General features: G+C 44.8%; 1 protein-coding gene across 1 annotated transcript; it reads right to left on the reverse strand.

Annotated features, from left to right (window-relative positions):
* Positions 1–41: 41 nt before the first annotated feature.
* On the reverse strand, positions 42–27,944 carry LOC8037011 (solute carrier organic anion transporter family member 74D-like). Its single transcript, XM_029989183.4, has 9 exons — positions 27,123–27,944; positions 24,737–24,823; positions 16,593–16,820; positions 13,778–13,942; positions 10,669–10,867; positions 7,721–7,850; positions 6,803–6,987; positions 6,131–6,195; positions 42–1,732 (listed from the first exon to the last, which is right to left on the reverse strand). The coding sequence occupies exons 1-9, from the start codon at positions 27,817–27,819 to the stop codon at positions 1,425–1,427; spliced, it is 2,064 nt and encodes a 687-aa protein (XP_029845043.2). The 5' UTR covers positions 27,820–27,944; the 3' UTR covers positions 42–1,424.

Consider the following 27,944-nt stretch of genomic DNA (forward strand, 5'->3'; position numbering starts at 1 on the left):
TGCCTGACCAGTTATATGTGTGTTAAGTGCATTGCGGTGAAGTTTGCACTCGAAAAAGTATAAAAATGTTATATGAAATCTAATGGTCGGTTAAACCTCCTCATATATGATCCGTTTCACTTTCACGTGCGCTAAGTTCAGACGAGCGTTGCTTGCGCGAAGTCAGCCCTTGCTGGGAAAGCAGCTTCGAAACGTCAAACAATTAGCAGAGCGTTCGCTCACGTGTTCCAATAGCCATGCGGCCTCAGTGAATTAGAATTTGACGCCTTTTTACCGCAGAGACTGCACGACCGTAAGAGCCTGACAACGATGACCTTTTTTATTGATTAAGCTGATCGAAAGAAAACCAGTTATATGTGAGTTAAGTGCATTACGGTGAAGTTCGCACTCGAGAAAGTATAAAAATGTTATATGAAATCTAATGGTCGGTTAAACCTCCTCATATATGATCCGTTTCACTTTCTCGTGCGCTAAGCTCAGACGAGCGTTGCTTGCGCGAAGTCAGCCCTTGCTGGGAAAGCAGCTTCGAAACGTCTGAACTCAGGCTTGTACAATTCGTTGCGCGTCCCCTTTAACATGAAACCGAATACTCTTCTATATCGCGGTCTTACAATAGCACATTGCGTTATTTAGTTTCAAAATTTATTTTTTATTTGGCAAAAAAAGAATATACTATCATTGCCTCAAAGAGGAAACTCGACACTCGGTATATGGTTCCCCTACACGAGCAGTCTAGAAATGCCGTAACAAGTCGTCGTCAATGGCTACCCAAGAGTACTGCCAATTCTATTACCAGAGATTCTACATAAACCAGAATGCATATCTCGCTTCTCGGGTAGTCTCAGCAATATCTATAGTATTCACACTTTCGAGCGACGCCATTGCCGTGTGACAGATTACGAGGAGACTACTCCCCGGGGCTGTTTCACCAGATGTTTCGGCGCAATGAACCTGTCAGATATTTTCTGCCGAAAAGACATGTCAACTAGGACATTAGGTTCTTCGATATTCGAACCCAGCCGTCATCAACCCAATGGGATTGAGCCCGATTTCCTAAACAAAACGTATGACACTCAGGAAAAACAAAATATTCTACGAACGATTAAGAATTATGAGACGCTGCGTTTCTAGTAGCCGCGTCCAAGATGAATCGAGGCCTGTGTGAAGTTCCCCTTCTGTTTAGAACAAGAATTATTTCTTTGCATGCGACGTTATCATGACCAAGGTGATTATATAAAGCTCTGATCGTGACAATTCTCGCAACCTGCCTTTTCTATATACACCGGACTGGCCAGAACCACCCAGATGTCTGGGATCCATCGCCCGCTTTTCCGCTTGCAAAAGTGGCAGACGAAAGGGGCGCTTTGCCTGACAGTGCAAACATCGTAACGTTCCAGGCAACGAGCAGGGTTGACAGCTTGATCCTAGCTTTGTTCAGCGTCTCTCTTGTTCTTCATCTCGATGGCACCATCCTCCCGAGTGGACGTGACGGCGTCCTCGGCGTGGCCCTCTGCGTCCCCGTACATGTCCGTGACCCGCTTGGCGTAGTAGGACATGACCAGCTGGCAGATGAGGCCCAGGCCCAGGAAGACGATCGTGACGCCGTGGTAGGCGAAGCGCAGCTTGTCCACGTCGTAGAACCAACAGTTTCCGCGCCGTCCTCCGCGTTCCTCCCACACCAGACAGGTGGCGTCGAAGATGGCCGAGTAGATCAGAGGGTACGGCACGGCCGCTGCGAAACAAGAATGGGTGTGTCGATTAGAGCTCCGATCAGAACGCCGAGAAACGAATCACGGCGCAAGAAGCATAAACATAACCCGCTCCTTATATATGTTTCTTAAGTTGACAGCGATTCTTGGTATCTGGACAACGCTAACCACTGGCCGCACCAACAAGGTAAGGCCAATGTTTACAAATACTGCTAATCCCTATCAGTGATCGTAGCAGGGTGGAAAGTAACACAAAACGAAGCTTTAAAGTACCAAGGAGTTACTCATTCAGTACACAAAGCGGAAACAAAGAGACTTACAGAGTCGTGGTTAGCAATTTCGTAAGGAAGCCCATTTCATTCTACAATCGTTCGAGGAAACAAGGGGAAGTTGAAAATGTTGATGCGCGGTTGGTAAGGTGCAATGGAAAGTAGGGTTCTTCCTCGGGTGGCGTAACCAGTAGAGAAGGTGATATATTTGTCAACGTTAATTTTATACTGCCCCTTAATCAATTTAAATAAAAAGAACGAAGTCTTCATTCACGGTTCCATTCTTGAACCGGGACACACCCAAGATTTTCGCTAAGCTCGGAAATGGACGCCTTCTTACAAGCATTAAAAATTAATGTGACAACTTTATTTTGTATTCGTTGTACGCGATTATTTTCTACCTGTGTAAATGGGTCCCAAATATTGTTCGCATACTCTAGAATCGGTCGGATAAGAGTCTTGTGCGCCAGAAGTCGAGTATCTGTAGTGGCTGATTTTAGTGTTCGTTTGAAAAAGAAAATAATTTACGGAGGGCGTTAGAGGAAATTAAATTGATCTGTTTACCCCATCTAAGATCGAAACTGATCCACAGAGCCAGATATTGGAATTCAGTAACTTCTCTTAAGATATGTTAGTTCATTTGATAGAAGAATGAAAGTGGCTTCTTTTTATTAGTGGCGGACATGCAAACAAGGCTACAACCCCGACTTAAATGGAACCCGAAAGTTACCTTCCTGCACGGCACGCGTACGCCAAAGTTTTGTGCTTTTGAAAGAATCGCAGCGAATAACAAGACCAGGATACCATTTGGGTTCCAAAGAGTATCGGACAAGGTACTCGACAAAAGTACTTAAAATAAGTTACTGAATACTGCTTCAGAAAGTTTTTAAAGTACTACTCAAGGCACTTTGCCAATATATTTTGAGTGGAGTACAAATACTTCCAAATGCAAGTAAGTTATTTTCAAAGATAATTCCAGATTCAGTATTTCCATAAGCGGAGTCAAAGTAAAAAAGAACAAAAAGAACGTTTGTCTTTTGTGTGTGTGTTCAGTTATTATTTCATTTTATCTGTTCCTTTGTTTGATATTTCTTGCCATTTTAGATTTGCATTTTTTTCCTGGCTTGTTCCCTGCTTAGTTTCCGGCCGCTTCCGCTACGAATTTTGCAATCGGTTCAGCTTTGCACCAAGGTGTGCCGATCCATATTCCCGTAAAATATTACACGTACAAATTCCTTCGAACGTTGAATAAAGTATTTGAGATAATCTGTGTAAGAAGTCAGAAATGTAATTAACATAGAGCAGCAAATATTCTCGATCCAATTTATTTGCAAGATACCAAATTACTATAAAAAGTACTTGAAATACATTATTTTGAGTAGAGAATTTGATATATACACAAGCCAAATTCAAAACAGGACCTGCGACCTTGGACGGTGAGCATGTACACGTTCACGTGCTCATTATTTCTGAATCCATCAGCGCCTCGTTAGTCACTCAATCTCTTCCATAAGACCAAAGAATCGGTTTTCCGTTGGGACTGCGTATAGACAATTGCAAGCATGGCACCCCGACTGGTATCCCATGTGTGCAAGAACGTACATTGTACCCGTGAAGATAGCTTTGGCAAGCTTAAATCGCACGGGCTTTCCCGCGCGAGTAGAGACGTGGTTGCGGCCAGTCGCCTTGCTTTCAATAGTCTATATGCGTACATGCCTTGCTCTAAGAGGTCGACCTATTTTACAGTAAGTGTATGGTTGCTTCGTTTAGAAAAGAAGCCTGACGTCAAAAACTAAAATACAGCGAGTGGTTATTGTCTTTCAAGGCGAATTGATGCGCCTATTATTTCTTGCCTCATTTTTTTTGGCTATTCTTTACGAAACAGTGATTTATTGCCTAGCGAAACTGTCCGGCTCCTAATTGATGGCTTCCGTTGTTGTTTCCGAGGGTCCACTGTCGGTTCGAGGTTCCGTTGCTGTTTTCGAGATTTTCATCATTTCAAAGTTACAGCGGTCCGAGAAAGCTCTCAATTGACACGAACCTTGTAAGCAGACCGCGACAAGCTTAAAGGTGCCACGCGAATATTTCTGTACTGTCCGGTTGATTACTACGGAAATACGATCGGTCAGTGACCGGTGACACACTGCTGGTTTTTTTCTTACGTATCATCATAAAAAATAGCCAGCATGTACTGCATATAATGTATTTAAATGCAAAGGTGCTTGCGAGCTGGACGAGAATGACAAAAATAATCCCTGGAGAACGGGAACAAGAGTGACAAAGGACAAACACAGATCTCCAAAAACAGCTAGGTAACTGGTGCGCGACCGAAAAGATCCGCTTGGTCCGGGTATCGAACCCGGGACCTCTCCATTTCCAGTGGCGCGCTCTACCAACTGAGCTAACCAGGGGTTAGACGTCAGTAGAGCAGACACGTTTTATTAGCTGCCACCAGTGTAATACCAAGAAGGGTGAAAGGCTTGCATTTTAAATTTATGAATATAATACATTTAAATGCAAAGGTTCAAGCGAGGTGGACGAGAATTACGAAAATAATCCCTGAATCCCTGGAGAAGGGAAACAAGAGGGACAAGGGACTCGGGTCCCGGGTTCGATATCGGGACCAGGCGGATTTTTTCGGTCGCGCACCAGCACCTAGCTGTGTTTGGAGATTTGCGTTTGTCCTTTGCCCCTCTTGTTCCCCTTCTCCAGGGATTATTTTCGTCATGTACTGCAAGTAGATAACCACTCAAGGAGAGTTAACTCTCCTGTCAGATCGTTACTGTTCTCTCTGCGCACGATCTTTTGATATATGGATATCCCGGAACTAAGACGCCCAGGTTTTAGACGTAATCTTTAAAAGACACGAGAGCCAATAACTTTCCAACGTATCAAAAACCGAAAACTACTGAACAAAAAAAAATTCAACGAAGCACAGAAAGGTTTCGAGTTTATGACCTTCGTGTGCTCGCTTTCTTTGAAGCCGCAGTCGGACTGCTCGTATGCATCATAGAAAAGACACGGTGTTCGCGGCAGACATATGATAGCAGAAGCATCTGCGGACACACATCAATCATGGTGGAAGCCTATTTCCCGCATACATGCCTTCGAAAATGTCTGCGAAAAGTTTTTGTATGGTCAATGTGACCGTCATACAAGGAAGAGACAAGCCTTAGACAGTGTCTACAGACTGTATTTTGTGTGATGTATTATGCCCGAGTCCCACTAGAGCGACTAGCAGAAACAAACGACAGCGACAAGCCTCAAACACATGCAGTATGCTCGCGGTGGTGCCTTTGGCAGGCGTCTAGTCTTTCGGTGCTCGTGAAGTATAAGCACAAGTGATTGCAAGCCTGCCAAAGATACCCTCGCGTGCATGATGATCGTGTTTGAGCACAGCTTCCTTTATTCTACAAAGCCTGTCAAGTTGCGAAAGAATCTGGTTTGAACATTGTCGCTGTCGGTTGTTTCTGTTTGTCGCCCAAGTGAGACTCGGGCATTAGCAGTGTAACTGCGGTTGTAGAGTACCACAACATAAAGTCGGTGATCGAGATCGGATTGTTCGAGAACCACCACCCGGAACTATACTTCGTTTCGGAGTAAGGCATGCAAGACGCAGCCTACGCTACCAGCTATACTGGCACCAATCAAGCAACGTCAAAAGCGAAAGTCACTGGGCCTTTTCTTGTTTGTGATTGGTTCAGCGATGATAGAATTCACGTACAGAAACGTGACGAACACCGTCATAATGCGCTTTTAAAGCTGTCTCATTGGTCCCGTCAGCTCGTAGGTTCGATGGAACAAACAAATTGGACCAAAAATCACAAACCTTTGAAGTTTGAGAGTCCTCGTATTTTGTTCATTTTATTTGTTCTCTTGTCCCGTATTTTCGTGCAGCCAAACAAGTTTTGCTTGGTATAAACTGAAGAATTTTGTATTCGTTTTCTCGTTTTCCCCCTGACCACATTAAAATATGGCAGGTTTATGTTTGTAATTGGGTGTGTGGGTGTCTCCTGTGTCTAAGGTGTAAGGTGATTAAAATGTCTCGTGGTATTAAACTTCGATGCAGTCAGTTATTTCGGCGATTTCTTTGACCCCGTCAATAAGCAGGGATCTTGTTTAAGAAGACTTTGTGTTGACGATGCGACTTACCTAAAAGGTTGAAGCAGAGTCCCATTAATCCCATCGCTATGCCTTTGTCAGCAGGGTGAACGCACCTACAAGAAAAAGTGAATATGTAAGGTGCGATTGTATAAACCTGTAAGTATAAAATGCACGACACTGATTGCGCGAACACGACATAGGTGATTTTGAATTTTACTTTGAAAGGGTATATTTACGGCAATTAAGTTTGACCACTTAGGTTAGTGCGCCAAATTAGCACTTTCTATCTCATTAGTAGTTTCAAAGATAATCCTTCGATTCTATGAGCAGCTTCAAAGGCAGCAATTCTGCCAGCAATTTCGGGGTTGTTGACGAGTTGCTCTATATAAAGAACCACTCTGCAACAAAAATTGCTGAGTCGGATCTGGCTGAAAACGAGCATGCTACTTCAACCACTCGAAAACGTTTAAACATAACACTTCTTTTTTTTTTTTTTTACATCCGACGTTGTTAGTGTTACGACTTCAAAATCTTGTAAATTCTGACCGGTGAGAAGAAAAGAGTTCCGAAATTCATCAGCTGATTTTAAGGTTATTGAAAAGACCAACGAAAAAAAAGAAGAAAAAAAAAAAGCGCCTCGGCTGAACGCCAGTGCCCGCAACAGTTGTTGCAAATTGCAAATGCCATGGGGTCTCAACGCTGGAGACGTCTCTAGCTCACCTGAGAGTGATAAGCATGCCTCCGACCCTAGGCAGCTGCCCGATCAGCTTGCCGACGCTGATGAGAATCACGAGTAGGTACAGGTTCCCGCATGGGAACTCGCAGAAGCCGTCCTCCACATTGGCAAGTCCAAACCCGGTCGGGGAACTGGAGTTTCCGGCGATGCACGTGCAATACATGCTCCCCTGCGTGTGTGCGTGTGTGACACCTGTTAACATGATGAGAATCCGCTGCATCTCGTATCGGAAGACCATAGTGAGACAACAGTTAGCATACGCTAAACGATAAGCACCCGTATCAGCCACGCCCTCGTATGAGACGTAAGCGCGTTTTCAAAATGGGTGCGCCATTGATCAACATACATACAATATCTTCCTCGGTAGCGAACTATTTGTGCGTTCGCGAAGTAACAGCAGCTGGAGGTAACAATGGCGTCGGAAGACCTGCTGGCGCGTTTTTAACAAGTGTCTAACTATATAGTGGGTTGGTCGAATAAGGCGCAGTGCTGTCTCCAGATATTTGTGAGAGTATAAAAGCGTACGTGTTCAACACGTGTGTGACGAGGAGCTGAATTTGTGTGACGTTGGTGTGAACTGTCTTCACAATAGGGCAGCTTATGCTAACAGTTGCAGTCCCGTTCTCTCGGTGGGGAACGCACAACTAAGCAAGCAATTTGTAGTGGTAGAGAGAGAACCGTCAGTGACTGCATCAGGTACACCTCAGAACGATCTGCTTAAAACCGCGAGGTTAGTCACAAGTCGGGAATGGGAAAAGCAATGGTTTTAATTATTTATGCTGAACGACAAATATACTGACTTGGCTGCGCTCTGTTTCTTATATTGTCTCAAGGGAATATGTTTTTTGTTTTTTGTTTTTTTGTCTTTTGAGAAGACCGCAGCTTGATGAAAATGAGCTTACGTTCCCACGGTCAAAACAGCCAGCGGCACATGGCGAAAAGTAGGTTGCCCGTTGAGCGACGTCACAAACTGGCTGGAAGGACCTGGTAGTGCAGTCGCAGCCTTCGTTGCACGAATTCGCAATAGACATCCTGTAAAAAATGCATATATTAATAGCACGCATTTTATTTATTTTTGTTGTGTTCTCAATAGGTTGTGTTCTCAATAGTTCAAAGACGGAGTTGTAACGGCAACCGTACCACAATGTCCAAGAAATAATTGAAGAACGGTAATTATTTGCGGACATACATGCTGTAGATCAAGCGACAAATGTTCTTTAGATTGTCATTCGTGCGCTTTAAATTATCATGGTTACTTCCCAGCGATCCAGCGGATCCACGAATCATTGCTCTTTCTTAGTCAGTTCAACCAATGGGAGGGAAATCAGTGTGATGCTGCGATGGGAATGCAGTCTCTGTGGTGTCTTTTGCCACTGATACTGCATGTACAGATTTATTTGTTATCGGTTGAAGTTATTAATGGACGACTACTAAATAATTTCTCAAATACAGTATATTAGTGACTCATACCCCCCCCCCCCCCCCCCCATCCCCACATACACACAGAAAAAAAGGCTGAGCCCATATCAGCCTAGCACAAGTTTCAGAATTTACAGTGAAAATTCTGGACAAACCCCTCTTGTACAATAAACTCGGCGAACTTCTGTGGTGTGCATTGTTTTTACTGCAAAGTACTTTACTCTTAGATTTTTGTCTACAGCGGACAGAGTTATGTGCAAAGAAAATGTTTCTCATTGTCATTGGGAGATTACTTAAAAGATGCAAAAGGTCTCTTAAAAAAGGGGGGAGGGGGGATGCGGACACTAGAAGGCGAGAGTGGCGTAATCGATGATAAAAATTGAAGACAGAACCAAAGTTTAATCACGGGGATACGTTTGAATGTGCGAAATCACAAAGTAGAAACAATTGCCAGTAAAAACGTTGCAGACTTCACGTATGGCTCACGTTACGTTATTGGCGGAAATAGGCTTGTTTATTTCTCAGAGTGAGATATCTCATTGTGCCTGGGGTGAATCATGTTAAGACCGAACAAACAAAAATGTGATGAACAATAAAAAAAGAAAGGTCGACGAATGAACTGAGAGCAGCTGAAGTATTTGTAATCAGTATTTGAGAATCATCAAATCAGCCACGCTTCCAACATTTTTGTTCCGTGTGTTTGTAATTTTTACTTTTAGTGATGCAAAAATGCGATTTTTTTTTAAGTTTTAAATTTAGCATTAATTTTGCATTTATTACAGCTTACATCCTCAGAAGTATCTAATTGCGATACTGACCCGCGATACGCTGAAGACAAGAATCCTTGGTATTCCTTTAATTCAGGATGACCACTAAGAAGGGCGAGCAGTATACTCCTTATGTCGCCGGTACCGCATAGCTATTGAATCGTTATTTTATCGTTCTCCTCAATTCTTGAATTTATTGAAGACCAATTATTGGCGTTCCGCGTGCATCGCGGGGCAAAATTCCCGAAAGAAATACTTGTGTGTTTACTTCAGCGCAGAGCCAAATGACGAGACACTAAAATCCGTTCGACTCAAAAACAAAATCTGCGCGGAGGCAATTGAGGAAATTTTTGTGCAATTTGAGTTTTCCAGGCGACCCTCTCTCTTGTGTTTCGCCATTCGCTGAATGCGCTCAGAAGTGCCGGCATTTCTTAGTATTCCACATATGCAGGCGCCTCTGAGCGTATACGCCGTGGAAGTTCGTCTGCTCCTTGCACGTTCGTGCGTTTGTTTTTATCCCCCTTAAATCAGCCTGTGTGCTTTTGTTTTCCCTCAGCCTCAACCAACGACGGTGCGTACACGCTCGTCTGTCTTGCCATCCCGCGTCCACTGGGCGTTCTCTGTGTTGCCCTCTGATTGTCATGCCCTTTCCCTTTGTCCCAAAGCGCCAAAGAATGGTTTTGGAACGCTCGCTCGGCGTATACCACTGCGCCATTCTAAGAACTTGATCTGCCTAATTTCCAGCAAAGCACTTGATGGGAGATCCAGTCGCTGCGATGTGCGGCGTGAGGTTGACAAACGAGGAAGCTGGAAACATGTTTAGTCCTTACAAAGACAGTTTGCACTGTGACACCGAGTATGACATATCACGTGGAACTTCATGCGCAGACCGTCTTTCTTTAGGTCTATATATATACTTTCAGCCTCGTTCTATGCCTAGCCTTTTCCGTAGAGTGTAGTGATTGGCTCTGCCAAGTGCACGGTGAAACGCGGAAGGAGAAAGAGAGGTGTCTTAACTGTGCCGTCTCGCCATGAAGCACGTGTGGCGAAGGTTCGTTCGCATTTTTAGCAAACGCCGTGAGATATGGCGCAACATGTCTAAAGGTACCTTAATGGGTATGAAGGGGCCGATGAGAACCACTCATAAGCCCCCTTATAGGCGACGGCCCCTAATACCGACAGACAGAGCTCTGTCGGAAGAGACGCGGAGCCGGAGCAAACATCTACCGCCTTGGCTGGCCTTGTTGAGACAACTCTCGCTTCTTCCGCCGTGTCTAAATTCTCTGCGGAGAAATTGACGCACCATATTTTTTTAAGCCACAGTAACTCTGCTCATACATTGTACATAAGAGGCAGTGTTCGTTTTAGACCTGATGACAGAATTTATCTGTGGACCAGCCTCAAACTTGTTCGGAGCATGTTTGCTTCAAACATATATGTATGTTTCGAACAAGTTTGCAGACAGTTCTTGTATGCCCGATGTGACAGGCCCGTCGTACAAGAAAGAAACGCGCCTCAGACAGTTTCTGCGTACTGTCTTTTGTATGATGCACTAGCAGTATGACTGAGGCTTTAGAGAGCGATTCAGCCTTCACTATCCCAGGATGTGTCTCCATACTCGACTCCCGACTAAAAAAGTACAGACCTGTTGTCCTACCCCTCACCTGCCACTTTCGTTGACCTCGGTTCCCGCCAGCTGCCAGTTCGAGCAGCCCAGGTACATGCCCGCCGAGAGGAACATGATGTCCACAAAGTCGCTGAAGGCCGACAGTAACCCGATGGTGCGGGCCCGGGGCTTCCATATGCGGATGATGACGCCTCCGAGGAACAGTCCCACCATCATTGCCATGATCTTTGTGGGGCCTGCGTCACGAGGAAAGGAATGCGCGAAATCAACTTCTCGGATTTCGTTGATCTTTGCAATAATTCACTAATTGTTTTATTTTCTGCAGCAATAGTTAAGTTAGGGGCATTTTTTTTCTCCCCCCTCCAAATTATGTAGGGCGTAGGAGATCCGTCGTCAATATTGTCTCGTCAAACCGGGATGCCACAGAGTCATGTCACATCGTAATCTCATGTGACGCCACGATGTAACGCTGTCGCGTGACATGGTGGTGTCACATGGCGTCATAATGTCAGGTGATTACACTAGTACTCAGGTGACATTATCTATTAAGATTGTTTTATAGGTACAGATTAGTGTGTCACCCTCCGAGCAGACATTGGAGATGATTTCTCAATCTAAGTTGCGAGAGACATTGTCACTGCAAGATACGTATACATCAGGACCCGGTAAGGTGTCGCAGCTATGGCTCTCTGGCTGTACTGAGGATTCCCCCAGGACTGATCTTTACTTTAAAGCATGAAATGCTTTTAACACTACCCTCCAATCCCAAAGTTGTGCCCGTGCGTCCGTCTTTCCGTGCATTTCCCACGAAATTTAGCGGAGAAAGTGGTGCCATGTGGTGCCACGTGATCTATACATGTTGGGAGAGATTGCCGGCATGTGACCTATACGTCAACTCAGTTTCCCCGCTAACTTTAGCGGGGAAATTTACGTCTTGTGGCAAACAAAACATCAATTCAGGTTCCCTTTCTAAATTTAGCGGAAAAAATGACGTCACATGACCTACGCACAAATTTAGTTACCCGCTGCGGAAACATTCACGTCTTGAGACGCGGAGACCAATCCAGTTTCTCCGCTAAATTTAGCAAGAAAAATCGACGTCACCTGACCTATATAACCATTCAGTTTTCCCGCTAACTTTAGCGGGAAAATATAGGTCACATGACATACCATTGCCCTCACCAATTCTCAGAGAATTTCAAGAATTATAGGACTTTAAAAGTAAAGGTCGCTGCCTTTTTTTTTTAGGTGTGTCCCAAGAGCAACAGAACCCATCTGTAGGTGCAGATTTGTGATGATTAGTTAAGAAGGGGGAAGGGGAGGGGGGCGGCACTCCAAATTGTTAAAATCATGTTGCGTAACAAAATTATGCACGTGGCATAAACGAGAGGTATGGTTGGTTAAACCAGGAGAACAATAAATCTACTCGATAAGTAAAAGACCAAACGAGCAGAAATATGCATCTGTATAAGGTGACTGAAATAACCGAGCTCTATCTAAGATGGGCCGGAAAAATCGGCGCCTGCACGAAGCAATCTAAGCTTTTCATCAAAGGTGTATTTCACGGGTCGGTTTTTTCTTGTAAAATTACAAAGCGTAGCTCCCTTTCTGTTTAAAATAGAGCCAAGAAACTTGCCAGGGTCAACGGCGGGCGGCGACGCAGACGACCGAGTCGAGTGGCGAGACGCGTTTTGCGCGCGTATTGATAGATGGCGCTACCTCATTGTCGAGACTGCTCGCGACCACTGTGGTCTATTGAAATTAATATAATCTTTTTATAATTTACCTTCGGTTTAAAAATAAATGTGGACAATAATTTAAAAAAAAACTCAAAGTAAAACAAATTTTTAAATGAACGCGCTTTTGCTGCCAACGGATTTCGTCTGCGTGGCGTCTGTTTTCTTTCGCTGGTCGGCTACACCCACTGATCTCTATGTCTATTTGCTGGATCGCGTTTGACCAGCTGCTCCTATGGACCGGAATGCGGTCACTGGCGGCCATCTTTAGGTAGAGTTATATCATCTCTAGCCATCATAGTAATATGGCGGACAGCGCAATGGCGGCAGGCTGCCATAAAAATAGCCGTAGATCTAGTACACTGGACCGTGGGTGACATTTCGTGCTTGATTGAAGTTGTTCGACAAAGCAGATTCTTGAAACCCGGCGTGAACGGTAGCCTCATCTTTGAGGACCCGGAAAAAGTTCTACAAAAGCGCAGCACCGGGGGAAAGCAGCGCAGCTTGCATCAAAAGCAGACTCCGTACCGTCGTCTGCTTTCGATGCTTCTTTCGATGCGACTTTCGATACGTGCTGTGCTGCTTTTCTCCCGGTGCTGCGATTTCGTGAAACTTTTACCAGGTCCTCAAAAACCGGACTACTGTTCACGCCGGGTTTCAAAAACATGTTTCGTCAAATAATTTTAATCAAGCACGCAATATCACCCACGCTATTTTGACCGCAGCCTGCCAACTGCTGCCAACCCACCTGCCAAAACGCTATCTGCCATGGATGAATGATAGCGGCTGCAGCAGCTTACATTGGCTAGAGGTGATATAACTCTACCTAAAGATGGCCGCCAGTGACCGCATTCGCGGAGCGGGCAAACGCAATCCAGCAATTGTCATAGAGGTCAGTGGCTACACCTTCCGACGTTGCTCCCGACGCCATCTATCAAAACGTGCGCCAAACGCGCCCTGCCATTCGACTCGGTTGTCTGCGTCGGCGTCCGCCGTTGAACCCCGGCAAGTTCTTTGGCCCTATCTTTTACAGAAAGGTAGCTACGCTTTGTGATCTTACAAGATAAAAACTACCTGTGAAATACACCTTAAACAAAAACTTAAGATTGCTTCGTTCAGGCGCCGACTTTTACGGTCTAATTTAGATCGAGCCTGGTTATATCAGCCACGCTATAAACAGACGGTCCACAAGGAATATTGTAATTCAAATCTTACTAGCATGGAAAGTGCTAGCTGTTGTTAACGAGATACGAGGAACCCATAATTTAACTGATGGTGTCAGTATTTACTGTCCAGTATGCTCTGTTAGCGTTTAGAAAGAAAAGCTAGAGCGCGAAAGTTTCACCAACCAAACTTGAATGTCACGTGAAATACAAATGGTATCATTCGATACATCATGCACTTTCTTACCTGTGAATAAATTGGACTTGGACGCCGATACGCGATACTGGTTCTCAACGTACTTTGGGAACATGCTGACGTATCCCCCCACACCGTTGAAAATAAAAACCAACGTTGCAATCTTCCACATCAGCACCGGATTCTTGCACAAACGGCCCATCGCCAGTCTCATCTCTGAAAGAGAACGCGGGAAATGACTATCGATAATTTCACCCCAAAGAATGACGTAAAAAAAAATTAAGGACGTTTACAAATCTTTGTAATGCGAAACTAAAGCGCAGCTCTTAGAGAGGAGGAGGGTGGGGTACGGAGGGGAGGGTATGCCCCTCGTCCTCTTCCGTACCCTCCCCTCCTTCTCCCCTCCTCATCTCCTCTTCCTCCTCTTCCCCTGACCTCCTCCCCTCCTCCTCCTCTTCCTCTATCCTCCTCCCTTAATCCTTCTTACCCCTCTGTCCTCCTCTGTCCTCCTCCTCCTTTCCTCCTCCTCCCCTCCTACCGTTAAATTTCCCCGCTATATTTTCCTCTAAATTTAGCGAAAATTTCCTTGCTAAATTTAACAGAGAAATTTTCCGGTTAAATTTAGAGGGGGAAAATGACGTCCCAGGACTTTGTGTCACATCACCCATGAACAAATTCAGTTTCTTCGCTAGTTTTAACGGTAAAATTGACGTCACGTGACCTCAACACTAATTCAATTTCCCGCTAAATTTAGAGGGGCGGTTACGCCGACGCCGACGTCGAGTGCGACGCTGACGCTGACGCCGCTCAACACGGAAACGGACGCCTAAGAGCTGCGCTCTAAAAAAACGGTTGAGTCATTTGTAAGAGAGCGAAAATCACGCGCATATAAACCCGATTCAGAGGTGGTGATAGCTTAAAAGCCCATGGGGAGTGTTGATATGGCACATATACCGGGTGTTTGTGATAATACTTTTATAAATTCCTAAAAATAGGGTGTTTCAGAAGAAAAAAAGAGAGAAAAAAATATTTTCGGCAACAAACTGACCAGCCACGACGGACGTCAGGGAGCTGGAAAATCAACTAGTGAGCAGAATGATTACCTAACATTTACTAATCAACGTTTCATTGTGGGAAAATAAACACATGGTTCCAACCAGAAACTTGTTGATCGTTATCGCCCCTAAATTAGTAAATTTTAGAAGGACTTGGAGTACGCGGCTAGCGTGGGGGTGCGCTAAAGTTACCTCTCGTTCAGCAGGTTCAAGGCCGGTGATGCGGAAACGCGAATGATAAGAATATCATCCCCGTTCTTCTACGTCTTCGCAGATACACTCGGTATTTTCCATCTTTTATTTAATTCGACCATGCGATATGTAAAAACGTAGGCGGAATCTCAGCTTGAAATTTAATAAAGGTGCCACACATAGCCTCGTGTCAAACAGCGAATCTCAGCGCAAAGGTTTGTCTCCGTTGTGGTACCTTCTCAGAAGCTGCAGGGCACACACCTCTTCGCGATCAACTTTTAGCTTGGAGCACGTGGAACGAAAGCTCGCGCTGCAGAACTCAGGGGTTCACTCCCCACACCTGCCCGTTTCGATCAGGATGAGCATCGTACAGGCGTGCGGCCGTGTAACACTACTGCGTGGTGCACGTTAAAGACTCCAGGCTGGCGGGTGTACTACACTGGCTAAATTTCTCATCTACCGCTGAGAGACAAGTCGCCCGTTGCGGCAGACTAAGCTCAGGCCGTCTAAACATACGCGCCTTCATTTTTTTTTCTTTTGCGTTAAACTTAAGTGTTAATTACTGGTCCTCTTTTTATCATTTCAAAAAATAAAACGTCAGTCGCTATCACGCTTAAGGCTTGGTGGCAGGAGCGGTGGACGCCCCCGCCGAGATAGCATGCATGACAATAGTGGCACGATACCCATCACCCTTCTCACTGCCCGAACTAATTAAAAGAAGACCAAAAATGTTTTCCCCGGCTGATCGCGAGGCAGCGTATACATGTAGCACCTTCTGTGTGTCGAGGGGCACGCTTGAAACACATAGTTGCATAGCCGTATTTTTGAGGCCAGAAGGCATGTAGTTAGTTATAAGCATGCCTCCGAGGTTTTAGATATGTTAAACTCCATATTCCAGCACCTCCAAGAACGGGTACCATACTTGAAGCCGAACGATTCGCATTAAATAAAATCTCTTGGGAATAAGTAAAAATGATTGCAACACTTCATAAAAATTCCCATGCGCTTTCTCTCCCACAGAGCACTCCGGTCAACGCACAGAAATCTACAAAAAGGGTCGATAAACGACAAAGCTACACAAACAACAAAAACACTTTTCGATCTGTAAATTGTTTGCGCTGGGGCACTGAACATGATGTCTCCCGGGCTTGCTCAGAGTCACAGCACAAACTCTGCTTGTCAGTCAAAAATCCTTTTTGACTTTGCGGTTCGCTGATCTTGCAGTGTACCCTATATCGCGGTGAGTGACTCTCAGATGTGCTCTGCGGCAAATCAGACGCGCGGGTAGTATACACCCCGTGCACGTCACGTCGTATGGCATGCACAGTACCAGCCGCCATTGCACCGTACCTTGTTCACGTGCCCGTACCTTCTGCACCATACACTTGGCACCAGTGAATAAGCTCTCCTCAGCAAGTCTTGCCGAGACGAACAATTTTGATATGGCGAAATTTATGCTGCAGAAGGTACGGGCACAGGAGCGTGGTACGAAGCAATGGCGGCTCATGTGACGTCATTGCAAGCCATGTATTAAAGTTAATCATACACAAAAAATATGAGACTCCTTTGACTTGCTGTTTCGGACGATTGAGTATAGGGTATGGTCGGCAGATTCTTACCTCTGGCGTCGTCTTTGAGTTTTTCCACCAGAGACATGGGTGCGGGTTTCTCGCTTTTGTTGCCACCCGGCCCCTCAGGCTTGTTGGCGGAGAAGGCGGGCCTCCGGATGTTCTTGGGGAAGAGGGACATGGGCAGGGACATGAGGGCCATCGCCGATCCCCAGACGACGAATCCCAGCCACCAGGCACCGATCCAACTGGGGTGTCTGTTCGTGATCCCGGGATCCTCTTGGCCATCGAAGAGGAAAAGATCAGTCGTTAGTCACTTCTCAGACTCAGTGTTGAACGGCTAAATGTTGTGACCAAATGTTGAATAGTTGCCACAGGAAGATAAATTAACCTCTAAAAAAAAGTACGTGAATTCACTTGCCTGGGGAGGACGGAGACAGCCAATCACTACGAACAATAGCGAATGACGACGCTCATTGTACGATTAGATCTGAAAAATGCGATGTGCGCAGGGATAGTGCGCAAGTCGAACGTCGTGTTCTTTGTCCTTGCGGGCATCGCTTGTTTTGGTCTAATTATGCGCTGAGCTTCCTCATTCACCAGAACCCTGCTATTCGTTGTCTCGTGTACTTCAGGAAAGGGAACTGACTGGCCTTCCTTTTTTTAATGCAGTAGATCGACCAGCGCAATTAGCGCCGAGATATATCAGTGTCGCCCTGCCTCGCTGTGATTGGATGGATTTTCCTCGCTTTCATCCGGTGATTGGGCAGGTATTATCAGTATATTGGGCAGGCATTATTAATATATAAGAAACTATAGTTTGGTCAATCGCGAATGCCGATCACAGCGACGCTTTTGGTGGCGCACGTCGCTAATAAGTTTAAAGGTATGACTCTCTGAAAAAAAAATATATGAGCATGTATACAGTGCTGCACGGTTCACATGCACGTCCATACGACAGCATTTGCCTTTTTTTTTATTAACGAATGAAAGGCTGCTATTAGAATTATTGGTGATGGGACGAACTTTACTTATGTGAATCACACACTCAGGCAGCAAAACCTCTCGCGCTCGACGCAAACCTCTTGCGTAAACCTTGCAAACAGGCACCAATGTGGTGTTCGCACTAACGGTGTTTCGCTATGCTGCCCTGAGAATGCTAAACCGGGAGTGTCCCAGAATATTTCAGACTGCCTTAAAATTACCCTCGAACAACCCCGCTGGCCCGCCGCGACCCCCCCCCCCCCCCCTTCTCCCCCTTTTTCAGTCCCTAGCAGCAACCGGGGCGGTCCGCCGCCTCCTCCCCCTTTTTTGTGACGCCACTGAATGGAATGCCTGGTAAATAAGATGAACTAATATTTAGGCACATTTTGAAACAAAGCTTTAGCCTAGGAGTACAACAAAAATATGAGAATTTTACAAATCTTTCTAATGCGAAATTAGAGCGTAGCTTTTGAGGAGGATTAGGGGAGGGTATAGAGGGGAGAGTATGCCCATCCTCCTCCTCCGTACCCTCCCCTCCTTCTCCATCCTCCGCTCTCCTTTCCTCCTCCAATTCAGTTTCCCCGCTATATTGAGGGGGGAAAATGACGTCACATGACTCGGTGTCATGTCACCTATGAACAAATTCAATTTCTCCGCTAGATTTAGCTGGAAAATGGACGTCACGTGACCTCAACATTGTTATTATTGTCATTCTTGTCCAGCTCGCTTGCACCTTTGCATTATAACCTCAACACCAATTCAATTCCCCGCTAAGTTTAGCGGGGCGGTTTCGCCGACGGCGACGCTGACGCCGCGAAACGCGGAAATGGGCGCCTAAGAGCTGCGCTCTAAAAGTTTTCATCTCGCGGTAAGGTGACGCCATCACTTGAAGCGGAGAAAAGAAAGCCAGACTTCTCAATAGTTGATAGCGAAAATCGGTACCCTGGCAGGGAGAGAGGTAAACACGGGAAGGTGGAATAAACGCGCGAGGTCGCAGCTGCGAATAAGCTAAGTATGTCCGGCATCCATTGCGTGTTTGTTTAGACGCGTTCAAGCAAACCTCGCGGCAGCCTTTTTCTCGTCCGTTTCGGTATCTCTGGAGTGGGCGGCGTATTTCGACAAGATGGAGAGTCTTCGAGCGCCTATCTCCCGACAACGTTCTGCTTTCGCTTTCCTCGAGCACTTGGGTTCGTTCTTATAAGATCGTCCACATCACAAAGTGTGGATGGCCCATAGAATAACGAAGAAGAACAAGGGCTTGCGAAACATCGCGTCTGGCTGTGTTTCGACGAGTACGCTCGGAATTTTCTACATCCGTCAATTGCATCGCGATTTTCTCAGAATACAAATAATACGTCGTTTAATAATCGCTTCAGCTAATGAAATTTGAGATCGATATCGTGGTACCGTAGTCTCAGAAGTAAAATAAAGGCGTCTACCCATTTAGTCACTGAAACCGCGTGGTCATTCGAGCATTATAACAATCGTCATTCTCATTGGTTGAACCGATGAATGGATCAGTAATGATTGTTGCGTCAGGTACATTGCCAGGTAGTACATACAGTATGCGAAAGTTTCTGGCAGCCAGTTATGCGTCCGTATTTACCACGGGGCACTCTTGATCTGATCGCTGCGATTCGCGTAGGGAACTCGTGAAATGACAAGGCCAGAGAAAGCTTCGCCATCAAAAAATTAAGTCTGGAATGGGACGCTGGGTAAGAGGTGAGCATGTGAAGCATCATACATCGCAAACTTTAATTTGAAGGTCTCATTTTTTTTTCTTGATTTGCCGAGCTCTTTTCGTGCATCGCAGTTATTGGCTCTCAGAGCGCCCTGCGGGAGACCGGTGGCCGAGTGCGTTATCGCACCGCAGCTTTGTGCGCGTAGAGCGAAAGCCCGCACTGCAGACCTCTGGGATTCTGAGTTTCCACACCATCGACCTTTTCGTTCTCGATGAGCATCGTACCGGCGTGCGGTCCTGCATCACTACTGTGTAATTCGCGTTAAAAAAACCCAGACTAGCTTCCGTACTTCAGTGGCTAAAGTCCTTATATTGATGGGAGAAAACAGACACCCATTGTAGCTGGCTAGCTTTTCGCTGTCTGAATAAACACGCAGCACAATTACTTTAGTGCCCAGAAAAAAAAATTCCGAGAACACCTAACCACTTTTTATGAGTTGTGAATGCCAAAGCATGAATGTCGTTCTTCCCTCTTCCTTAGTTCGTCTGCGACGTACTGGCATGAACGACCACCTTCCGCTACTGCCGAGGTAGCGGCCGACTGCCGAGCGCGCGCTCTCGTAAAATGGCCCCGCCGCGCTGAGCTCGGCCGTGCAGCCTCTCCGGAGTTTGCCCGTGCGGGCTCAGCGGCCAGGCCCGCACCTCTTATCGGCGGCCGGGCCGCTGCGTACGCTGCGCCGCCATGGGGAGGGTTTTTCTGGTGGCGTTCCTTGGAACTACGCCGCGGGAGAGCCAATGGGAGCTAAACTATGACGCACGCCAGCCAATGGGAGCCTATCCATCAGATTTCTGCTACAGACGGCAGGCTTTTCTTCATTGGGAGAGGGAAAGGCGCTGTTTGGCGCAGCTTCAAAAGCTGATGACGTCGGTTCGCTCCATGGGACAGTTAATTCTTTCGCATTATTAAAGCTTCACTTGATGTCCAGTGCACCAAGGCGTACCGAGTATTGGGCGGAGCTTTGTTTTTGTGAGCGCCAGCATTGGTAAAAGGGCACTGGCAAAAAATCTGTTACATCATAAAATTATTCCACATGGGCCTTACTCATTTTATGACGTATTACCCCATTCAGACGGTCAGCATAAAGGAACGGGCTCCTTGCGTTCGGCAAATGAGCCAGCGCTCATGGGTCGTTAGCACATGCCACACGCGGAGGGTCGCCGAACTGATCCGCCAATCTACCAAAAATGTCTAGCTAAAGGTAGTACATTTATGATCGTGTGAATGAGGTGTTACTCTCTATAAATGAGCCGTTTTCAAGAAGATTTATGCGCACGCGCAGGTCCCCCTGACGCAACGGCGAAAGTTAAACTTACGATTGGTGTCCGATCTAGGTGTATTTATAGATTTCACCAAAGCCTTTGATTGTTTAAATCCCATGGTATCCTACTACAAAAACTTGAACGTTATGTTTTTTTGCGGCCGCGCGCTAACATTTTGAGTTAGTACTTAAAACATAGACAGCAATATGTGCATTTAAATTGTTTTTCTTCTACAGTTAAACCAATTACGTCTGGTGTTCACCATGGCGGCATATTAGGTCCGTTCCTATTCAACATAGATGTGAATGATATAGTTAATATAGATAAAGAAGTACGACACAAGTTTTTTATCAGAGATTCTAATTTATTAATTGGTCTCGCAAATAAAGTATTATCCAAATTAAGTTCATGGGCAAATGAAAAATCACTAAAAATTAACGCAAGCAAAACGAAAGCCATTATATTTCGTCCTAAAAATAAACAAGTCTCGTACAATACCAGCTTTATCTTATATACGATGCTTATTGACATTGTGTGTTCTTTTCAAACACTCGGCGTTATTTTTTGGGGACATATTGTGCGACCACCACGCAAATCACGCAGTGTTGTGCCAAATGTTCAACAAAAGTATTTAAGCTAGGACACTAAGTACCCATTTCAGAAAGTATTTAGAGTAGTATTCAGGATAGTTCCAGTACGAACTATCTTGAGTAGACTCAGTATAGTTTAAAAAGATAATAATTTAATTACATTCGATTAAACTTGGCAAGCTTTGTAAGCTAGTAATATAAGAATACCGTAAAGTCAGAAAGGTGCTTTATTTATGATGAATCCTCTGAAAATCACATTTCGCTGTGATCTTTATGACCTTCAAGAACCGTCTTAGCTGCTGTAGTTGAAGTTTACTCTGAAATAATTTGGGGTACGCAACATAATGCGTGCCGAAATATTTTAGTAACAAACGGGACTCCTGTATTGTAGAAATGGCACCTGCCGCGACTTCGATTGACGGCATTCTCTGCCCATGACGCATTCCACAATAAGTACGTAGTATGCCCCGCCGCGATTCGGGGGACTTGGCATGTGGTCCGGCATTGCATATCCTTAAGAGCCGAACTAAAACTTGTTCGGCAGCCAGACTTGTTGATATGTACGTGAATGAAGGACGCACGTGCACGCACAGGAGAAACATACTCGAGGACAGCAGCATCTGTCGCTGATTAACAGTTAAGAGTAAGTACTTTGTCCCCCCCCCCCCCCCCCCCCCCCCCGTCAACAGCGAGGATGAGAACCTGTATTTTATTACTGTCACAACAAAAAACAAGAAACTATATATTAGGAAGGTTAAGAGGAAAACACAGGAAACACTGAAGAGAGTCCACAAAAGCGCTTTTAAACCCCATTTTCCTGCCCCCTTCTGCACCAGTTCAAACCATTCTTGATGCACTGAGGTCAAGGTGATCAAGACTTCAGAATCAGAATGTTTATAAATGACTTCACCTGGCGGAAAACTAGTTTTAAGGAATATGAGGACGAAACAATGGGCGCATTTAGAAGGAGATGAAAGAAACGCGTTTGGGGGAACGAGCATCGGAGAAAGAGTTAAGCCGCAATAGACACACAGAAAGTTTTGGGGAAGCCTAACCTAGGTCACTGCAGCTCAATAAAGCCAGTAGGATCTAGATTCTTTGGCCGAGGGAGTGTCTCTGCTCGCATGAAAACGTGTTCGTGCATTTTATACCTCTGAACCTGTGATTTTCGAAGTTGGCCCATTTTGATCCTACATTTCGTTGGCGTCACAATCCTCCACTGAGGGAACCACTCTAGCCCCAGACAAAAAGTTGGGTCTGAGTATAAAATCCAGATGACGTCACCAGCACTTCGCTAGCTCCAAGCTTGACGTGTCATTCAAAAACAGCAATAAAAAAAAAGTGGGCGAGAGGACAAGAGGACACATTAAGGCGAGCGTACTAGGGGCAATCCATTTGGTCTTTTGTTGGCATTTGGTGGCTGCGTTTTGCTCGTGCCTTGTTTCCTGTTTTGTGTTCGGTCGCTTGGCTCCAAGTTTGCAATCAGTTCAGCTTTGCCCTTTGTTTGACGATACTTAGTTCCGTAGACTGTCACAGGGACTTTTTTTCCAAGTTTACAAAATGTATTTGAGATACCGAGTACAAGATAGCGAGAAGTGTAATTAAGATATAGTAGCAAATACTCCAGACGAAATTTATTTGCAAGATACCAAAATACTACAAAAGGTATTTGAAATACAGTATCTTCAGTAGAGTGTTCGATATTGACAAAAGTCTGAAATAACTTCACCAAAAAGTTGTCTTGCATCGTCGGGTTAGCCAACAGTAACCTCTCTGTCCTGCCAATTTTTGTACGACTGCTTATTTACAACACCCTCTTTTATTCATACTTATGTTATTATCACCTTTTATGGGGCACTACCACGTCCACAAATTTAGATAAGATATTTTTATTCCAAAAGGAAATGATCAAAATTATCTGTAACGTTTCGTATAACTCTCACACTGCTTATTTGTTTACACGCTTCACAATTATTACTGCACAAAATCTATAAATTACAGCTTAAGCGTTAGTTTCAAAAGCGAAGAAAAAAAAGGAATTCTCGCTTTCTAGCTGACCTTTCAACACTGGCCAAAAAAAAAAGAAATCAGGCGTATCCTGCTTGTCACACTGAATGTTGGAGGATGATCCCTCACCGAACAAATTATGGTAAACGAATGCTTGAATTCACCCTATCGAATTTAATCAACATTCTTATAAATAATGATTTGAACAGTAGCTGAACAACGGCAAAGTTTGTATAGTTAATGATCAAAATATGTTCATGATTAACTTTTTTTTTTGTTCGGTTGGATTAGATTAGAAGGAAAGGCCGTAGAAAAAAGCCTTTCAGCTTTTTTCTACGGCCTCCCCTTCATCACTCTGATGATAAATAATCTATTAATATTGTTATTATAATTATTAAAAAGGGCTGTGCAACCTCTCCGCCGTAACCCTCACTGAGGAGGCAGGAGAGGTCGAGATTCCGTTTCTGGAAGTCAATCGCACTTTGAACATTGCCCGCTCGGTGTTGTTTTTATGTGGAAAATGTCTATTTGGATACGAGGCCTCTCTTGAAGTTCTTACGCTGCAGCAGACTATAGACACACATCCACTTTTAGAGCCTGAAAATGCGCCGGCTAGCCATTGTTATGGTTGTGTTTTCAGATACGTTTTGTGTGATAACCGATTGCGTTGATCAGTTTAAAAACAAAGCAATCTCTATGCATATACCTTCGGCTTTCTAGGTATCCAACCTTTTGTATCTTCTTGAGTCGCATGCAGCGCTCTTCACGGGTCGGAGAAACAATAGAGTTTATTCGAGAGCCAGTAATCAAAGGCACTCGTCTGACGACCCAAACGAGCGAACATTAGTACATGGTGATTGGAGTATGAATTTTCACGATTTTCTTCACCTGTAGCGGTTGCCAAGGAAGTGATTATAGGTGCTCTGAGTTGGCTTCAGAAGAAAAAAAGGATACTCTTTCTTCATAACCATCTTCATGGTAATAAAACCCACACTCAGGAACACAGAAGAGGACGAACACAACACAACGTTGTGTTGTGTTCGTCCTTTTCTGTGTTCCTAAGTCTCGGGTTTTAATACCATGAATCATCACCAGCTCGCTTGTTTTTTAAGTATTATTTCAATAACCATCTTATCGCTGCGATAAGCGACACGGGGCACGAGATATCAGCTAAGTCGTGGAGAAAAGTATGAATCGATGCCAAAAACGAACACCCTCAGTTCGGACATTTTTACAATGTTATTTAGGGCAGTTGTGAATACCAATGACGGCTGATTTCAGTGACCGTTATGTTTACCTTCGTACGATCAGGGCTCCAGTGGTGAAGACACTTCGAATAGACGACGGGCAGAGCAATTTTTGGAGGAAAGTTGCGTTTACTGATAGTTTGTATCAACAATGGGCGACCACCGGTGTGTGTTAATTTAGTATCCACAAAGTACCTCCCCTTTTAAAACACCTCTTTTTATAATAGTTTCGATCGACATCTGTTTCAAAACGAACGCCATTCAACCGGCAATGCTTTGTGAATTCGGTTGACAGGTGGTGTGTTGTCGGATACAGATTATTGCCATGAAGGCTAAATATAAGAAAGGATGTGGTCTTTGCCTTACCAAAGGGAGACTCGTAAATGCTAAGGCAGACGGAAGCAGACACGTATCCCAGCATTGGTCCCAGCAGGCGCAGCGAAAAAACAAGACCTGAAACATAAATAAAAAACAAAACTTATTTCCAAGATCACATATCTCATATAAAATGCAAATTAATTCTTTCATCGTCCCCATGCGCACGCACGTCGCCATGCGTCCCTTCTGCCCCATCTCGGGGCCATAAACTAAACTTCGTCAGTTTGCGAAAGGTGCAGTAATACGAAAAACCTGATAACTTTACGCGGTGAGTTTTGAAAGTGAACGCCGTCAGAAGGCACGAGGAAACTAATCCGGCCCTGTCTTAGCACATTTCCGTGAAGGCACGATCCCACAGAGAGTACCTTTAGGAGTTATCATTGCATCTTCGTCGTAGTGTTCGAAGACCGTAAGTGGTAACACTATGGCACTCCGAGCTGTAAGGAGAACTCCTAAAAGGCAAATAACTTACGATAAACGTTATTTTAGAAAACAAATAGTAGAAGCAGGGTAAGGTGCGATGAAATGAGACGTGGGGCAAAATGCGACAGTTTATGTTTAGCGCCATCCATCATATACGTTCAAACTTCACCGACAGGTCGCGTGACCTGTAGTACATTTTGCATTTGTAAAAATTCAGAGCTATTGGCAAAAGTGTCCAAGAGAAAATAAATGCGAAGTTGAAGTTGACTTGTGAACCCCCCCCCCCCCCCCCCCCCCCCTTCCCGCCAAAAAGACACAAAATTCAACGCGAGGTTTCGCCTCGAGAGGAGCACCCCGGTTGGCACTTACTATTCTGCCAAAGTAATCTTTAATTTTGTTGGTATGCTTTATCAGCTCCATCTGGACGAAATTCGAACAATTTGTGGTTGCGTTTTTAAAGAAATAATTACTTACGTAACAGGATACGCGGGGGGCCAGACGCGACACTCTGGCTTGCTATGACGAGTCCCTGGCTCCTCCTGAGCAATAATATTTTTCTCCCGGTGTCTGGGATGGTTCGAACGTATAAAAAAAAAAATAACAAGGGACTCATAGCGCCAAAGTGACATGACCAAAGCTCTTGAAAATGTCAAGCAACAGCGTCACTCCTTTCGCACTGCTGTCACATTTTTTGGCGTGCCAAAGGATGCGCTTCAAATGCGAGTCAAACGGCTCGGTAAATGTGAAGAACAGCTGCTCTACAAAAAAAAAAAAAAAAAAAAAAAAAAAAAACGGTTGGGCTACCGAAGGCATGTTCTTTCCGACGTTCCAAGTTTCAAGAACATTTCTTTTGTACCTAATGTAAGGAAAAGGAGCAAGAAAGCCGAGCGTTCTGTAGACCGTGCGATGCCCACCATCAAAGACTGGCGGTGCCTGGCATGCAAAGAACTTAGGAGCCAAGCAGCCCTGCATTCACTATGGATCTAGTGCATTGAATGCAAGAAGTGGGCTCATTAAAAGTGCGTTGGGGCTTACACAGTGCGTTTCAGGTGTTTTTATTGCAAAAACTGAAAGCACTTCAGGTTTTTTTAAACGTGTCTCATTGTACCCCACTACGTCGTCTCATTTTGCCCCATAGGATGGGGCAAAATGCGACATTGTGTGACTTTCAAATATTGTAGTTTTGTTTAATATTTTGCTTGCTACAGTTAAGTAATAGTTACTCAACATAAAGTTAAGACATCTAAGAATACCCCCCCGATATCTTCTTTTTTTAATATTGAAGCAAAAATAAAACAAACCATCGAAATTAATTTCTTTCGTCTCATTACACATTATATTATATTTAGTAAATGTATCCAGTTGTAAATACAGTTACTCGCAGAAATTACCTAGGTTATGCTCGGATAAATATTAAATGATCTCATGGTGTCAGGTGTGCCGCGATTGCTGGCCATCAACCGAAGGTAAAAGATTCTGACGCAGAATAGTTAAATAAAAAGTACAGATTGGTCTAGTTGCTTCATGATTGAACAGATTAAACAGCACCTGTCCGTGTTTTTAATCTTTTCTGCGTCCGTGTTTATTTGGACGCTTTTTTTATATATTTTTAAGCAAAATATTTCTACGCGCGGTTCTATTTTGATTTGGTACTCTTCTTGCGACAAGGTTTGAAGTAGAGACAATATTTAGCGCCTGTGTTTAAACTTGATTCATGAGGGCATGCCTATTTGTCAACATAGTATTGAGGAACAACCGTAATCGATCGAACTTAACACTCGCAGCAGCAATTTCAACAATTTTCAACGTTTGTTGAAAATTGAGAAATAATTAGTTTTTCTGTGATATAACTGTAACTTGTAAAAAAAAAAAAAAACTTTACTAACTTAGCAGCTTTATTCCGGTATTTCGCATCCTTCCTTTGGCTTTGCAAGAGACGAGAAACACTTACTGAAGTAGATGGGCGAGTTCTTCTTCTTGACGTTGTCATCGGTGTAGGTCGCTCCCGAAATGTAGAAAGAAGTTCCACCGAGACCATTCAAAAAGTTTGCCAGAAACAAAATGCTAACGGCCATGATGCCTGTGGGTGCCGGCGTGTCGTCGCGCACAAAGTCGTCGTCGCTTCCCTTGGCGCAAAACTCCTTCTGAATTCTCGATCTGGTCAGAAAAGAGCCCGTCTGGTGATCCGGAAGAGGAGTCCCCTGAGAAGCGCTCACGAATCCTGGACCGTAGACGATGTATGGAAGGACGCTCACGAAGCAGCCCAGCACAGACATCCAGATGCCGAACGCGATGATCTTAGGCCGGCTGATCTTCGTGGCGTAGTAACCTACTAGAAGACTGGTGAACAGAGAACTGATGTTGTCCGCTATGAGGATGACACCGAACATCTTTCCGGTGAGTGCGAACTTGCGCTCGATGGTCGTGATGGTGCCGTTCAGGTAGGCCTTTAGGGCCCCCTGAAAGATGCCGAAGAGAACGTAACATATCAGGAAGTAATAGGCCTTGGCGAACCTCTGCAACCACCGCGGTCTGTAGCCGAAGATACCGCACATGTATTCCGGGTCCGTCTCTTCGGAGGACTCTTTGGGCGGTTCGCCAATCACGTCGCTGGTGGGGATCGGTTGGAACTTGGCGGATTTAGACATGTCGAGTGAGTTTTTTCTCGTCGGAGAAGCCTGCTCTAATTAACTTTTGTTTTTCCGGAGACTCCTTACGATGGGGATAAAACTCGCTGACTGATGCGATGCTTGAAGAAGGCGTCTGTTCTGAG

This window comes from Ixodes scapularis, unplaced genomic scaffold (genome assembly GCF_016920785.2).
Source record: "Ixodes scapularis isolate PalLabHiFi unplaced genomic scaffold, ASM1692078v2 PGA_scaffold2__306_contigs__length_199485367, whole genome shotgun sequence".
Taxonomy (NCBI): Eukaryota; Metazoa; Arthropoda; class Arachnida; order Ixodida; family Ixodidae; genus Ixodes; species Ixodes scapularis.